At 37.0% G+C, this 17265-nt stretch overlaps 1 protein-coding gene across 2 annotated transcripts in view; it reads right to left on the reverse strand.

Annotated features, from left to right (window-relative positions):
* Positions 1–2331: 2331 nt before the first annotated feature.
* The window catches only part of LOC109111376 (cytosolic carboxypeptidase 1), a 38296-nt gene continuing 23362 nt past the window's right edge, over positions 2332–17265 (reverse strand). For both annotated transcript variants that reach the window (XM_042730167.1, XM_042730166.1), the window contains exons 16-26: positions 16937–17023; positions 16669–16817; positions 16320–16407; positions 16067–16211; positions 15576–15726; positions 13678–13858; positions 11863–11992; positions 11638–11769; positions 10994–11170; positions 7124–7293; positions 2332–3107 (exon numbers count right to left, since the gene is read on the reverse strand). In XM_042730167.1, coding sequence (XP_042586101.1) covers positions 2936–3107; positions 7124–7293; positions 10994–11170; positions 11638–11769; positions 11863–11992; positions 13678–13858; positions 15576–15726; positions 16067–16211; positions 16320–16407; positions 16669–16817; positions 16937–17023 — 1582 coding nt within the window. In that variant the 3' untranslated portion in view covers positions 2332–2935. The remainder of the gene's footprint in view (positions 3108–7123; positions 7294–10993; positions 11171–11637; positions 11770–11862; positions 11993–13677; positions 13859–15575; positions 15727–16066; positions 16212–16319; positions 16408–16668; positions 16818–16936; positions 17024–17265) is intronic.

Here is a 17265-nt window from a genome sequence, read left to right on the forward strand (position 1 = left end):
AAAGAAGCCTATGGGCAAGGCATTTAGGAGACATTAAGAAGCCTAAATGTGAAGCTTCTAATTTTGTTAAAGTGCTTACATTAATTATTTCATACAAAACTGTGCTATTTGAGTTGTAAAGTTGTCTCAGCTATCCTTTTAACAGTAAGACTCTTCTGGGCAGATCTGTCTCTTGGGATGTAAACTTCATGGCTGTGGTTTTTCGCTAAGTAAAGTCTAGTTAGTTAAGGTACGAGAGGCTGTGATACAGTACATTCTGTTTTATTGAATCGATTTTATCACAGTTGGCGCGATTCCATTGTAACATGTACTGTAAAATTTTTACATTTTGTGATAGTATTGGAAAGTGTGTATTTTAATTAGCTGGTCAGCCAACATGGGTGGCTGATATGATACAATTTAATTTAATGATAGCTAAAGTTATTAATTTAAATATTTATTTTGTTTAGTTTTTACTTAAAATTAGTGCTGTCAAACGATTAATCGCAATTAAATAGATCCAAAATAGACGCGATACAATAGCATCCAAAATAAAAGGTTTTGTTTACATGACGTGTGTGTACTGTGTATATTTATTATGTATATATAAATACACTAAACGTTTATTTTGGATGAGATTAATCATAATTAATCGTTTGACACCACTACTTAAAATTCATTAAAATATCTGAAAACATAAAGTGTGCAGTATCAATCTATCATAGTCTATCACAGATTTTAATGTTTAGGTGATAAAATGTAATTAATTGCTGTGATCAAAGCTGAATTTTCAGCATCATTACTTTAGTCTTTACTGTCACATGATCCTTCAGAAATCAGTCTAATATACTGATTTGCTGCTTAAGTAACAGTTTCTATTATGAGTGTTGAAAACAGTTGTGCAGCTTCATATTTTTGTGGCAACTGACATTTTTTTAGGATTTGACGAACAAAAAGTTCAAGAATAGCATTTATTTAAAATAAATATTATCAAGTACATTAATTTGTCCTCGCTGAATCTGAGTCTTGATTAAAAAAAGTCATTTAAATCCAAAATAAGTGCAAATGCGACAAACGGATCAGTTTAACTTAGTTGTTTATTACCCATACTTTTAATCAAAGATTGACAACCATTCAAACACAACCAAACTTATACATTTTTCTCTACCCCATACACACATTTAGTACTTTGGCCAACTGCTGACATCAAACAAATGCGAATACAAACAAGCACACTCACACACACTGCACTGCCAGCATCAAAATCAAGTTTTACCTCTCTTTTCTCCCAATAAACAAATAAAATAAAATAAATTAAAAGGTGATTTACAAAAACCATGCACTAATTATACAAATGAAACAAATAAATATTAACATCTAAATTAAAATACAGAAGCTCTCCCAATTTAAAAGCAAGTACAGCCACAAAATGTGCCGTGAACACGCACTCACACAAACAATACTGATGTAGCACTGCGACCTCATGGTGACCCTATCAGGCCACAGGAAGCACGCAGGTGAGCATTTCTCGTTAGAATAAGAGTGACGTTACATTCATTAGACTGCATTGTTGTACTGTGAGGTGTGTTATGAGTGTGCAGCTTTGATTCTATCCTCATGAAGTTACGTGACACTGTGGTTTGTTAGATGACCATATGTCATGTTGCATCAGGATTACAGCTATAACAACTGTTCTTAATGAAATGTGAGTGAAAGAAACACCGGTATTTATGAAATGGTCATCATGGCCTTTTATATATAGCACCAGAATTTTTAAATTAGAGACCATTTAGCACATAACATTTCATTTTTTTGTTAAGTATAATTAATAATTTCATCCAATTTCTTATTATAGGGACTGTTAGGGAGTTTTTAAGGTTCTGTCATTTACTCAACCTCATGTCCTTCCAAATCTGTTTGGAAGAACATATAGTTCACTCAAAAATGAACATTTGCTGTTAATTTACTCTTACCCTCAGGCCATCCAAGATATAGTTGACTTTTTTCTTCAGCATAACATAAAAGATGTTTAGCTAAAAAACCATGGTCCTTGGTGATTCATAAAATGCAAGTCAGTGGCTGCCATCACTTTGAGAGTCAAAAAGCATATACAGATAACAAAAAAATAATACTTATGGCTCCTGATAATATATTGAGGTCTCGTGAAGTGAAACGATTGGTCTGTGCAAGAAACTGAACATTATCCAGACTCTTTGCCTGAAGCTCTGGATTACAGATAACTTTGTAAATTATGTTCAGTTTCTTGCATAGACTAGTCGTTTCACTTCATAAGACCTCAATATACAGTATATAGTCAGGAGCCATGAGTATTAATTTTGTGTTGCCTGTATATGCTTTTTGACTCCTAAAGTGACAGTAGCCATTGACTTGCATTTTATGAATCACCAAGGACCACGGTTTCAGCTAAAACTCTTCTTTACTGTCCTACTCAAGAAAAAAGTCACCTACTTCTTGAATGACCTCAGGCTGGAAAAAAAAAAAAAAAAAAAAAAAAAAAAACAATTTTCACTTTTTTGGTGAACTATCCCTTTAAAACGTCATTTTCATTGTACAGAACAGAGAAGTGTGAACATTCTTCATAACATCTACTTTTGTGTTCCACAGGATTTTGAAAGATAAACAGGTTTGGAACATGAGGATGAGTAAATAACGACAAAACTTTTTCTCCATTTTAATAATGACGTGATTTCTAAGATTACTAATAATGCTGTAACTTGCAAAGCATTATGGTCTCAAAAAGATCTTCTGCATTATTTTCTTATGTTTGTTGTTAGAAAGCCGATTTTGAAGTAACAGTAGGTTATTCTAATTTAGGTCAACTTTGTGAACAAACGAGTTTCTATAAAGTAGGCAATTAGGCAAACACAAGTGATGTAGTACACTGGCAAATGACCGGTGAGATCAGCTAAAGCCTTAAAATGAGTCTGGTTCAATTTCAGTTAAGTGAGTCTTGGCGGCTGAACTCTGAGTCAGAATTGGGGTTGGGGGCATGGTTATCCTGGAGATCGTGTTCAAGATCGGGATCAATCTCGTCATTGCTTTCTGCACTGTAGTCGACTTCCTCCAGGAACGCTGGCTCATCCTCTTCCAACACGTATGTGGTGGGACTGCAGGAAACACACACACACACACACGTTTGTCAGTTAACATAAGTCAGCTAAGTATATGAGAAGTAAGATCATATCAGACAGAAACATATAGAACAATTTATTCCCACACACTAAATCACAATTAGTCTACCTCATTTCTATTAACACTACTTTAATACTCGGTTGTGTGAGATTTTTATCTCTTCTGCAAGTGATGTTTAAAAGGCAAAACTTGATGCCTTAATTTTAGGGTGTTACTGTTAATAAGGCGTTCTGGGTAATTGCTATGTGTTTTTGTTTCAGTCGCAGTGTTCTCACACCTTCTGACTAACAGAGAAATCACACAAGCATTAGTTTTAAATGAACCTAACCTGCCAAGTGTAAACATGCCCTAAGCTTTGCTCGGAAGTGAGTAAGTGAAATATGAAATTGGCCAATTTCACTTTTTGGGGCTTTAAAATCTTGACCCCTATTCACTGCCGTTATAAAGCTTGGAAAAGCCAGGACATTTTTTATAACTCTGATTGTATTTGTCTGAAAGAACAAAGTCATATACACCTACAGTTCCTTAAGGGGAGACACTGCAGGCAAAAACAGTGTTTTTTCATGCACCTGTCAATATTTAGATTTTGGGCTTTTTGGCTTTTCATAAAGTGTTTTTTCAGACTTATGGAAAGAAAACATCCAAAAGACACTGTTAAGAGTTTATTTTATAGCACTTTATCTATTAGTGTCAATAGATTTCAATTACAATACATATTTTTAAAGGCCGTTTTCTCAAAATGAGTTTTTTCTCCAACTCTGAGCCATGTATCTCCACTTCAGTGGCACTTACACACACTAAACTTTACATTTGTATTCCTGTCTATATTCTGAAGGTTTTTACAGAGGGATTTGTTCATATATAATTTTCTTGATTATATACAACATTTTATTCCCCAAAAAAATGGTGGAAAATATATTGTTTTCTAGCTGTTCAATGTATTTTCTGAATTATGGAGTGACAAAAAGAGATACCCAGAATTCCTTCTGTAAAAACATTTGTTTTTTTCATGTCAAAAAAATTTAAACAAGAATTTTGAAACTGACTTCATCCTGTGTTCAGATTTTTGTACTAGAAATTTTTGCAAATTAGCGCATATTTCATTAAATAATGCCTCATTTGCATATTTAAATATAACATTTTAGAAAACTTGTAATACAAAAAATGTTTGCAATTATCAATGTAATCAATCAACTTGGTAAGTAAGGTGATATCTATTAGTTAATTTTTTTTCCCTATTCACCTGCAGTGTCTCGCCTTAAGGGTGAGTAAATCATGGGGTAAATTTTATTTTTGGGTGAACTATCCCTTTAATATGTTAATGGCATGTTGCATATTCGGCAATAGGGCTGGGCGATGTATCGCATGCAATTGTCATGCGCATTTCGTCAGTAAAGCCGGTTCCCTGATTACCGCTAAATCGCCATTACCTGCTTTCAAATGGAGCGGCATTTATTATACAGAGCCGTAGATCACTGAAAAGCTACGCAATATCGCGTTCATTATCGCAGATGAATCGCCTTAGATAATGAACGCGATATTGCGTAGCTTTTCAGTGATCTACGGCTCTGTATAATAAATGCCGCTCCATTTGAAAGCAGGTGATGGCGATTTAGCGGTAATCAGGGAACCGGTTTTACTGACGAAATGCGCGTGACAATTGCATGCGATACATCGCCCCGCCCTATTTGGCAACAATATATTTTTAACCCTAACTGATGCAGTGTGAAGCTTTTTATTTCTTAAACAACCATGTCAGAAGATATACCCATGTACTGTATTCCAGGATGTCAATGTCAAGACTTTATACTGCCTGCCCAAATAATTGCAGACTTTAATATTTCATTGGACTTTCTTTAGCTTTAATAACATTATGCTTTCATTGTGGGATTGTTTTGACAACGTTATGCAACATCACAACATTTATTTCCATTAAGAGTCGACTCCAGACTTTCAGTAGGGTTAAGCTCAGGACTCTACTGTGGTGGCTAAATCATATGTGAAAATGATTCGTCACGCTCACTGAACCACTATTCCCCAGTTTGGGTCCAATGAATCCTGACATTGTCATCCTGAAATATGGACATGAGCTTGTCTTCCGACATAGGATTTACTAAACACTGCAAATTAGCGTTAGAGCGCCATTCCATAAAAGCACTGATGGGAAGAGCACAGACACAGCCAGATCATTTCCATAATGACCAGCGCACTCAACCAAGAGCAGCGCAAATTGCCACGGGCTTTAAGACATGCTTTTTTGGGGTTTAAATAAAGGAGCAAATACCAGTAATTTGACAAGCGCAAACGTTAATAAATCGCATTGTGTGATTCATTTTAATACCCTCCTCCTGTAAATTAAGTGTCTGAGAGGGAAACTCCTACAAATTCATATTCAATAAGGTCAGGAGCAAAAATAACTGTCCACGCAGTCAGACAGTTCTGCAAGAGCGACTTCTTCCAGCAATCCATGAGCAATTTGGTGATGACCCGTGCATTTTCCAGCATGATGGAGCACCATGTCACAAAGCAAGAGTGACAAAGAAGTAGCTCGGAGATCATTACATTGAAATTTTGGATCTGTGGCCAGGCAGCTCCCCGGATCTCAATTCCATAGAGCAGTGGTTCCCAAATCCTGGTCCTGGAGAACCCCCAACACTGCACATTTTAGATGTGTCCCTATTCAAACACACCTGATTCAACTCATCAACTCATTAGTGAAAACTCCAAGACCTCAAATATGTGTGTCAGATAAGAGAGACACCAAAAACGTGCAGTGTTGGGGGTTCTCCAGGACCAGGACTGGAACCACTGCCATAGAGAACCTGTGGTCAGTCCACAAAAGGGAGTAATGGACAAGCAGAAGCCCACAAACTGTGAGCAACTCCCGGGAACTAATAAGGCAAGAATGGATCGCCATCAGTCAGGAAGCTAATATCCAGCATGCCAGAGCGAATTGCAGAGGTTATGAAGAACAACACTGTAAATATTGACTCATTATATTTTTTTGCCAATAAAAGCCTTTAAAATATATGATATGCTTATTATTGTTTTTCAGTATACCATAGAAACATGGAGAAATAATCTACAAATACTGAAGCAGGAAACTTTGCAAAACACAAAACTTTTGGCCATGACTGTAAGTCTATGGGATTCCCCATCTCTCCTCAACAAGCTGCACAATTTGATTCATCATCCATGGCCTTAGCACAAACACTGCGGGACGAGTTCCGAGCCACAGTTTAATACTTTAGTTTACAGGGTTGTTCAAATCTCTGACCCTAATTTTGAGCTATAATAAATGGCCGGTCAATACAACAAAACCAACAAACGACTCCTGCAGGTTAGCGGTCGAAAACCTCATGTGGCGGCAGAGGACGCATTTCTTTGCATGCCTCCCTATCAGTGTCTCTCTCTCCTAACGCAATAACCTTACTAAGAGTGATGATGGTTTTATGGCTCTCTTGTTAAGCAGTTAAATGGTTTAATGTGTGGTCTGGTGGTTTGGCTGGTTTTAGTGGGTTTTTAATGGTTTTAATGGTGTGAGGGGGAAGAAACTTGATCCGAGCGAGACGGGCCGAGGGGAGGGGGGGCAGACTCAAAGTGGATTAGCGGGCATTTTGATCAGGTGATTAGATGACTATAATGAGCAGAGTGCTTCTCTCTTCACTCAAGTGCACTGAGCCCCATTTGACCGACATCTCCTCAAGTGGTGCTGGCCATTAGAAGAGGCCTGCAAGATCGCGTGCGCGTGTGTTATCCATTACAGAAATACACAAGCCGGGAGGGGCCGAAGTACGTTCCCAAGAAGCTTCTAGAAGCTTCTGACATCATGGACATCATGGCTATTATTGTTCTGAACATTGTGGGCTCCGAGCTGCTTAATGTTGTATTGAAATTCGATATGGCAGCTGTTGTGCCGGTTCATGCGGCAGCAGAATAACAGGACGTCCTGAGCTGGATACGGTCACTGTACTGATGCGTGAGCGTTTACCTGGTGATGTTGGGGATGCTGCGGGTTTCTATCAGGTCGGTTTCCATGTCCAGCAGATGGGAGTTGTGGTTGTGGAGCTCTAAGGGAGACGTGAAGCGTTTTAGCCTGAGCAGAGCCAAACAAAACTGAGCACCCATTTCTTCTAGTTCACTTGTACCGATCTGGAGCCCCTGCAAACACACACACACACATACAGATCACCTGTTACAGGGACTATATGTAAAGGATTGGGTTGCAAGATGACATCTGAGTTCAATTTATTAACAGAGGACGTGTGATTTTGTGTCCTAATTCACTCAGCATAGGGGTCTTTGAGTGTATATTATCTGGGTGTGGGACATGATGAATTAAAAGAGTTAATTAAATCATATTAAATAATATCATTAGAGGAATTAATTCAATGTATATTACAGCTCCACTATAAAATACTGTATAATATATACAGTTTGTAACTATTTAAATTTTTTTTACATTTAATTTATATTATAAATATTGTAACACTTAATTTAAATGACCAATTCTCACTATTGACTAGTTGCTTATTAGCATGCATATTACTAGAATATTATTTATTTGTTTGTTTGTTTTTTTCTGGAGGGCTTAAATGCAGAAATGTGGAGCTTTTGACATTACAAAAATCACTTTTAAATTTAATTCTTAATTAATTTTAAAATATTAATTCTTCTGTTAAAACTTGCGATTATTTGAGCTGTAAAGTTGCTTTTGTCAATTTTATTGTCATTTAGGTAAAAATCTGTAAACCATTTTTTTTTTTTTTTTTTTGGTCATTGGGGATACCATACACAAAACTAAAACTTACATTAATACTGTTAATTTAATAAACCCAAAAGACTAAAGAGAAACTAAAAACATAACTTACCCAAAAATAAACAGCCAAAATAAATAATCTTTTTTTCTGTAGGCAAGAAGCTATCTTCACACAATGGACTAATCTGATCTGTCTGTGAAACTAACTAAAACAGTCTGTGCGCTTATTGGCTGATCTCTGATGCATATTGCACACTAAACTGGAAAATACTTTCTCAATCTGCTGAAATCTATGATTGGCAGGCTGTACACAACTTCCTCAAATAAGGGCACACAGGGTCTCCTTGGAAGCAAAGCCGTTTATGATGCACTGGATTGATTCACTGAAAGCACTAATCACGGGATCTGCCAAAGTTTGTTAATTAATCAAATTCAATCTTTGAAAGAGTTTTGCTTGAGGTACTTAATAGCAAGTAAACTAGACACCCACAAGCTGCTTTGTTTTCTGTCTGTGAAGTAAACAGCACTTACTGTATTGCTTTTGTATTCTGACTGCAATAGTTAACAGTTTCCAAAAATTTCTGGTGTTTCTGTTAAAGCTGCTCACAGAGACTGCTGAACCGGTATTTAATCATTTTTTATTTTTTTAAGTGTTTTCCCCCATGCCTATGTTTATTATTATTTATTAACACTTATTTTAACCTGCTGCTAAATCACAAATGACAAATGGCAAAAACAAATAGCAGGAAGCTCGACATGTCAGTCTGGCGGTCTCTTCCAGTGTTTGTTTTGGATTGTTTTTTGTCATTTTTTTTTTTTTAGTTATTGTAATAATTTGAAATTACTTAAAATGTTTTTTTTTTTTTTTTTTTTTTTTTCAGCAGCAACAACTTATACAAAAATTAAGGAACAGAAAATGAGAACAGAGAAAAGGTTACATGCTGTTTCAGATTTAAACATGTAGTGGCCACATGAGCCAATATTTGATGGCTCCAACACAGGTCTGAACACACTGTTATAAAACTATAGAATACAGAGCTGCTTATTATTTTTTAATGGGACAATACATTACCAAAGCACTAGTCTAGTTATAGTAAATTTTAAGTTTGTGACCTTTATATTCACATACTGGGCAGAAAAAGCTTCAGCCATGTTCCTTGAACTCACAGAGACGCCATTGTGTGTCCTGCAGACAGGAGACTGTGTTTCACGGATCTTTCACACACGGACTATAGCACCATCTGCTGTTCTCCTTCAGTATGAAAACCTGTCCTTTTATGTTCATCAATATTTGAACATCATTTGTGAGCATGGACCACAAAACCAAGTTAAAGTTAAATACATTCGAATTAGGACAGAGAAAACCAGTCTTAAGTGTAAATTTTTCGAAATTTAAATTTATACATAATCTGTAAGCTGAATAAAAAAGCTTTCCATTGATGTGTGGTGTGTTTATTATGATCAGACAATATTTGGCCGAGATACAACTATTTGAAAATCTGGAATCTGAGGGTGCAAAAAAATTTAAATATTGAGAAAATTGCCTTTAAAGTTGTCCAAATGAAGTTCTTAGCAATGCATATTACTAATCAAAAATTAAGTTTTGATATATTTACAATAGGAAATTTACTAAATATCTTCATGGAACATGATCTTTACTTAATATCCTAATGATTTTTGGCATAAAAGAAAAATCAATCATTTCGACCCATACAATGTATTTTTGGCTATTGCTACAAATATACCCCAGCGACTTAAGACTGGTCCAGGGTCACATTTAATTAGAGAAACAAGCAGTGGTTATATCACTTCCGATAATATTAAATGACATCTGTTCAGCTCTCGTTTGTCAGTGGATTCTGTTGATGTCCAAGAAACAACAAATAATCAACTTTCAAATCAGAGTCATAACTCTGGAACTAGAAATGGAACTTAATTTTAAGAACACCGCAGAGCACCCGTCTCAACCAGGTGACAGGGATGCTCCCCTCTTGCTCCCTTTAAAAAGTCAACCGGTTCTCACTCCTAAGGTGTCTGATACTGCTGCACGTCTATGTGGAAATGCTTCAGGTTTAGGGTAAAAAATTATACCAAAAAAAAAAAAAATTGCCTACTTTTCAAGCTACAGGAATAGATGATTAAATGCAAAGTAATTCATGCATTATCAATATATCATATATTTTTATTAAATCTTTTACTCACTGCATAATTCCTTATGTTATTTCAGAATTTCAACAGCTTAACTGTAATTCTAACATGTAGAAAATAGTCATAAAATATAATGAGCAGGTGTGGTCAAACGTTTTCCATCATTTCTCTGATATTAGGCACTCTAAGCTGATTTTGAACAGGCAATGTGTGGAATTATTTCCACTTTTTGAAGTCCAGTGATGAAGATGAAGGTGTTTTACTTGGAGGATTACAGAAAGTCTTACAGCATTGTTCCAGAACAAACAACTGGTGAAAAGTTCTCATATCATTCTTATTCTCCACCTTTTGAAAGGCAGCGTAACCCCACAGCTATACACACTTGTACAGGCTTTTCGCATTACGCATAACCCTGGGTTGTATAAAAGGGTTTTAAGTCAGTTTTAAAGCTGGTTTTAAAAATTGGTTTTGTTTTGGAATTTTTTTTATGTGTGGGTTATGATCTAAACTCCAGTGCCAAACACGGCGTGGATTGCCAACACAGGGTAAAGTGTGGCATCTCTGTCTGGATGAACACTCATCTCAGATGGCTGAATTATCACAAACCAAGCTGTTGCTCATTCCAGTCAAGACCGTGTCGTATCATTAGATAACTTAACTATCTCACTCTCACAGAGAGCCAGGAACCCTGACATCGACTGTTTCCTGCCCCTGCTCTGAACATCAAATACTAGAAGAATAAGAACCAAATGGTGATCTACATCCTCTGTTTGCTTTTGTTCTTTATCTGCAGTTGTCTTGGTAACCCGATATTCTCGGTAATTTTCAGCAGAAACCAAGATTTTTAAAAACTTCTAAATATTCTCAAATATTACTGATAAAAAAAGTCTTACATTTAATTACAAAATAAAAAAAAACACCCGTCTCTCTTTTTCTGTAAATAGCCACCCTCACCTTGTATTTGCCCTGGTCGCAGCCGCACAGCGTGCTCTCCATGGTGTAACTGCGCTGCACTCCGATCTCTCTCCACACCACCACACGCGCCGTGGCCTCTTTAGAGCGCTCAACTACAAAACTGCAGCTGGACAGGCTGAACGCCGGAGCCATCTGAGACAGCAGCTTTGGCAGAGTCTAAAAAAAAACTTGCATTGATAACAAGCCTTCACAAGCTTTCAGGTTGCGATTGCCAGAATTTAGAAGAGCTCTTCTCTTAAATTGATACATTTTCTGCCCAGCGGTCTGCATAATGTTCCCAACCTGGCTTTCTCTGCATTACAGAAAAAACACTGAGGAGCTGAAAACACCAGCAAACATTAAAGTTGGAGTTTAGTCATCACTACTGAGATATTCTGCTCAAATAAAAGTAAAATACCGCCAGTCAGTTTTCTTTTTCATGGTCATTTGCGCTGTTTGCTTGTTAAACACAAGCATTTCCATGCTTTGGAAACCAGTTCCTTTAATATGTAAACTTCATACAGTCATATGTGCCATTTTTGCATGTTGATCTAGATGGATTGAAAAGGATCTTTGTATATTGTAAATGTAAGATGATGTCTAGATTTAGAATGGTAGCATATAAAAGTGTGCAGATGTGTTACCCTGTATCCGAGGTCCTCGTGTAGGTCACAGGTGCTGGTGTTGACATTGGTCTGCCACACTGTCTCCTTAATACTACAGCCGTACATGAAAACGTTCTTCTTCCGTGAATGGCCGTGATAGTCACAGAACACCTAAACACACACAGTTAGGAGACAAACACACTGCTTCTGTCATTAACCCCATTTAAACAGAGTTCTCTGATATACAGCGTGATGCTCTCTCACCAGTGGAGTTCTTCCTGTAGCTCTGAGGTACTGCAGGAGGCTCTTGGCGTGGTAGATGGTGGGGTGCAGTTCGGCATTGGGGTTCTGCCACTGTCTGTTCAGATCCTCCCCACTCAGAGAACAACGATGACTGCAGAGTAAAAGCAAAGAAGATTGGAAATATGTTATTACAGATAAGGTGTGTGAAGAATGATTGCCCTTTCCATTATCGGTAACACTGTGTGATAACTTTCATTTACACTATTAACAAACAATACCACATTATCAATATTTTTATCATGCAAAACCTAATCACTGCATGATACAGTATGCCGATTAATAAAATGAACTGCACATCAATTTGGGCTGAGAAATTACAAAAAAGTAGCTTTAAAAATAAATATTTTGATTCAACATAAAATTTAAGCAACTGCATGCAATGTGTCCTGACGCACAGATACGGGCCAGGGTAGAGTGCATTAAATGCATTAATAATTATGACACACTATTTTTCCCATGATTAACTGCATCACATTAACATGTTTAATTGACAATAGGGATGCACGATAGGATTTTTTGGGGCCGATACCGATTTTAACAAACACTTATTGGCCGATACTGATACCGATATTTGCACTTCCTCTTTTATTTGCAATACTGGCATCAACATAGATAGTATTTTGATCATGTTTTAAATCAGCAAAGTTCAAAAACACCTGCATTAAATTATATTAGCAGTTTTATTGCTGCATCATCATATAATTTTTAATGAACACGGATTGTATCCATTTAACATTCAGCAGGCCTACATAAATACAACAGAACAAAGATAAATATTAAATAAACAGTGCTTTTTAGGTAGGTTTAACAGTTTTCAGGAACAGAAATAAATTAAACAAATGTAAAACAACACTTCACTGTATAAATTAAATACGTATTAATCCTTCTTTATTGTAACAGACTTTATTATGATTAAACTTCTAATTAGTTTTTGTGTACATTTTTATATTTTTTTTGTAAGTTTAAATATGTATGAGATCTCCTTTACTAAGGTGGGACTCTTATTTTGATAGGTTTTCTAGTCTATGGAGCTGTATGGGTGATGAAAGCACACAGTTCTTTGGATTTAAAGTTTGTCAGTTTATTAAGCACCCCCCGAAAAGGCACGAGATCTGTATATATTTGTTTACTGTTAGTTGTAATAAGTGTTTTGTGTAATTCGCTGTGTGTTGATGATAATGCACCAGAGAGAGAGAGAGAGTTTAATGTGCGCTTCTCGTGCTGTGTTTTGTTTAGCTCTTATGGTGATTTTTTTGTATTGAGAAAGGTTTCTGTGTTCTTAAAATAAAACATCAGTAAAGTTTTGGTCATCATTCTGATGAGGTCCACTACACTTATGAAAGTTACAAATGTTATTTAGTCAAGAATATTGTGCGATATTTTTTATTTTGTTAATTAATTAGCATTAAAGTGCAGACAGCAGCACTAGGATTATGCAACAGACATTATACAGCTCAGTGCCTTCACACAGTTAATTAATAAACCATTGGTTTGTTATATCTGCCTTTTTCCTTATAGAGCCAATATGCCGATGGTTGTAAACTCAAAAAAAAAAAATCGGCTGATAAATATTGGTGGCCGATACATTGGTGCATCCCTAATTGACACCCCTTTAAAAATTATATAGAACTAAAATATTAAACATGCTATTTTTAAAAATGAAAAACTTTGGATGGTGCTGCATTCTGATGAAGAATGAAAGGGGTAAATACTTTTTTAAGACTGTATTGTCAACAGTATCTCTATAGAATCTAGTGTTCTGTGTTGATGACATACTTTCCATTAATGACACCATCAGGGTTGAGCATGGGGATGATTTTGAAGATGTAGCTCTCTCGTAGACTTTGGGCTTGGGGACTGCAGCTCATGAGATATTCTAGTGTGCCCTTCATCACCCAGCTAGAGTTAGTCTCTCCAGGATGTACCCGCGCAGACAGAAACACCACCGGACGGCTTCCTATAAACACACATTACAGCATAGCTGAGTGTGCCACACCTAGGCTGAAATGAAAATCACATTACTGACAGCTTGCAGGAGAGAATGTATGGAAGAGTGCCTGAGTGAGATGCATGGAAGAGTGCTTGAATAAGCATATGCACAGGTGCATTCAAGAACGCATTGAAAAGTGCTTGAATAAGTATATGCGCAGGTGCATTTAAGAATTCATGGAAGAGTGCTTGTATGAGCGTATGCGCAGGTGCATCCAAGAATGCACTGAAGAGTGAATGAATGTGTGCACGTGCAGGTGCATTCAAGAATGCATGGAAGAGTGCTTGAATGAGCCTATGCGCAGATGCATGAAAAAAATACATGGAAGAGTGCTTCAATAAGTTTATGTGCAGTTGCATGCAAGAACGCATGGGAGAGTGCATGAGAAAGTGTACTGTATGTGAGTGTGTTCATGGGAGGGTGTACACACGAATACATGCACAAGTGTATGCGAGGCTGAAATGATAATAGCACTGAACCCTGTGGATGAAAGAACGCGAAAGAGCATGCAATAATTCACAGGAACATGCATTTCAGAGTGCATGGCAGCATGCTTGAGAATGTGCATGTGACAATGCATGCAAAAGGGCACAACAGTGTTCAGAAGAAAGTGTGTGCTTGGAAGCATGCATGCAAGAGTGGATGTGAGAGTATACTTTAGAAAATGCATTCGAGCATGTATGCGAAAAGGCATGAGAATGTAAGTGTTGCAAAAGTGTTCAATAGCGAGAGTGATTTAAGTGTGCATGTGAAAGTGTATCAGAACGTATGCAAGTGATCATCAGTGAGTGCATGAAAGTATGCAACAATTTGTTAATTAGAAAGAATGCACAGGAGCAGGCATGTAAAAGTGCATGTGGGAGCCGATATGACTGGCTCATCAGAAAGAGTGCATGAGAGCATACAACAATGTTAATTAGAGAGACTGCATATATGTGTGAAAATGAAGTACATGTAGGAGGTGTCATGACAGTGAGTACATGGAAAAGCATTCGTTAGAGAGAGTGCATGGTGTGAGGCATGTGAGAATGTGAGAGTTTTTATAAGAGAGTACGTGTGTATGCATGTGTGTATGTGAGAGTGTTCATTACAGTGTATGCATATAAGTGTTCATGAAAATGAGTGCGTGTGAGCTTGCTTGAGGATGCACGTGAGTGTTCATTACAGAGAGTGCATGTGAGCTTGCATGAGGATGTATGTGAGGGTTTATGAGAGTGAATGCATGTGAACATGCATGAGGATGCATGTAAGAGTGTTCATGAGAGTGATTGAATGTGAGTGTTCCTTATAGAGAGTGCATATTAGCATGCACAGAGACGAGATGTGAGAGGTTCATGAGACTGAGCACATATGAGCGAAGCGAGCATGCATGGGGATGCATGTGAGTGTTCATGCGAGTAAGTGCATGTGAGTGTGCATGAGAATGTATGTGAGTGCTACTGAGACTGAATGCATGTGGACGTGTATGAGGACACATGTGGGAGATCATGTGAGCCTGCGTGAGGACATGTGTGAGAGTGTTTATAAGGTGTGTGAGCATTCAAGTGAGTATACACGAATGTGAATGCATACGAGAGTGTTAGCAAGAGTGCAAGAGAATGCATGCATTTAAGAGTGCGTGTTAAGAATGCTCTACTGCTGTGACTGTATGCTTATCAGAAATATTCTTGTGTGTGTTACATACTGAACTGGCTGATGGGATCATTGCTGGATGATCCTGGCATGGCTGTGATGGTGAGCAGAGGACAGCTGTTTCCTCCCAGAGTTTCACACAGATCATCCTGTCTGTAGTAGATCTGAGCTGTGCGCAAAGCACTCAGCTTCTGCAGATGCATCTAAACAAAGGAGGAACATGATAAAAATTAATCAAAATACAGTATGTAACATAATATATTTTGCTTATGTCTGCTGATGGCATCCATTTTCTGCTGGATTTCTGAGGTACACATAAATGTATGCTTACTGGTCTAATATTGCCATATTGCCATACAGTAGTGCACAAAACCACTAGTCTACAGCTCTAACAGTACTGCTGAATATTAAGGTAAAAATGGCTACAAAAAGCATTATGATTTATAATAAGCATTCATTATGCACCTAAACTGGTACACTTATGGGCTTCTAGGTATTGCTGTCCATCACATGCATCAATTTAGGGAGGGTTTTGTATAGTACCTTCAGCATTGAGTAGGTGTATGGGTAATGGTAGGCAAAGTAGCAAACATCATCTTTATGCTGAAAGGTCACAGTGAAGGTCAAGGTGAAGTACGATTTGCCCTTTTGACCGCCAGCTGCAATGGAGCTTCGTGAGAAATGATTTCTGTGGTAGATAGGAATAGAGGTCATCTTGAATTCTTTTAAACTATAACTTTATTTCGAATGCATTATGATAATGTGTAATCATGGACACGAAAAGGATGGTCTTTACTTGTAGTAACAGATGTCTGATCCTGTTCTAACCCAATGGGGGCTGCCGTTGATGGCGTCCTGTACTGAGTACATGAGCACTTGCATGCCTGTCACACCATACAGAAATCAGAAATCTGACAAACACACTCTGATTCTGAAGCTGGATATAGATGGGTTGGTGGGATGCAAAGCTGAATATTCTTCAATACATACTCTTGGTTTCCAGCTCTAGCACTATTCATAATAATGTTAATACTTAATAATCCAGGTTAATGGCACAGACATTTGAAAGTAACTATCGCCATTCACATCTGTGTTTGTGTACTTGAGTAGAGTATATTTCTGAACTAATGCTTTAAATGACCCACCGTAATTGAATTGGCTGTTGGACTTCTCACAGTTGATTATGTTGAATCGATAACGAACTCCAGGACGCATATTGCCCACCTCGAAATAGAACCACTGGTGGTAGTGATTACTATTGATATCCGAGTTCAAGATCAAGTCATACTCAAACCTGCCGAAAGAAACAAGCAATACACAGAAATGAAAAACAAAAATTAGAAAGGCCTTCTTTATTTTATGGAAAGCACATTTATGAAAGAAAAAGGGCTTATAAGTTAATGCTGCACATACTTTCTGACTTGTATTGCTTTCCGTAGGTTTCCAGACTCAAACTTAGAGTTGAACTTGAGAGACTCCCCGTTGTCAGTTACAGGACAACTGAAAGAACATTTTTAAATTGAAGATTCAAGCGTTTTTTATAACTCAAGACAAGAGCCTGGGTATGTATGAAATATATATATATATATATATATATATATATATATATAACAATATATGACTCTCTCTCTCTCTCTCTATTTATATATATATATATATATAGAATATATATTATATATATATATATAATATATATAATATATATATATATATATAAAAAATTCATCACTCTATTCCTACCA

Source organism: Cyprinus carpio, chromosome B8 (assembly GCF_018340385.1).
Source record: "Cyprinus carpio isolate SPL01 chromosome B8, ASM1834038v1, whole genome shotgun sequence".
Classification (NCBI taxonomy): domain Eukaryota; kingdom Metazoa; phylum Chordata; class Actinopteri; order Cypriniformes; family Cyprinidae; genus Cyprinus; species Cyprinus carpio.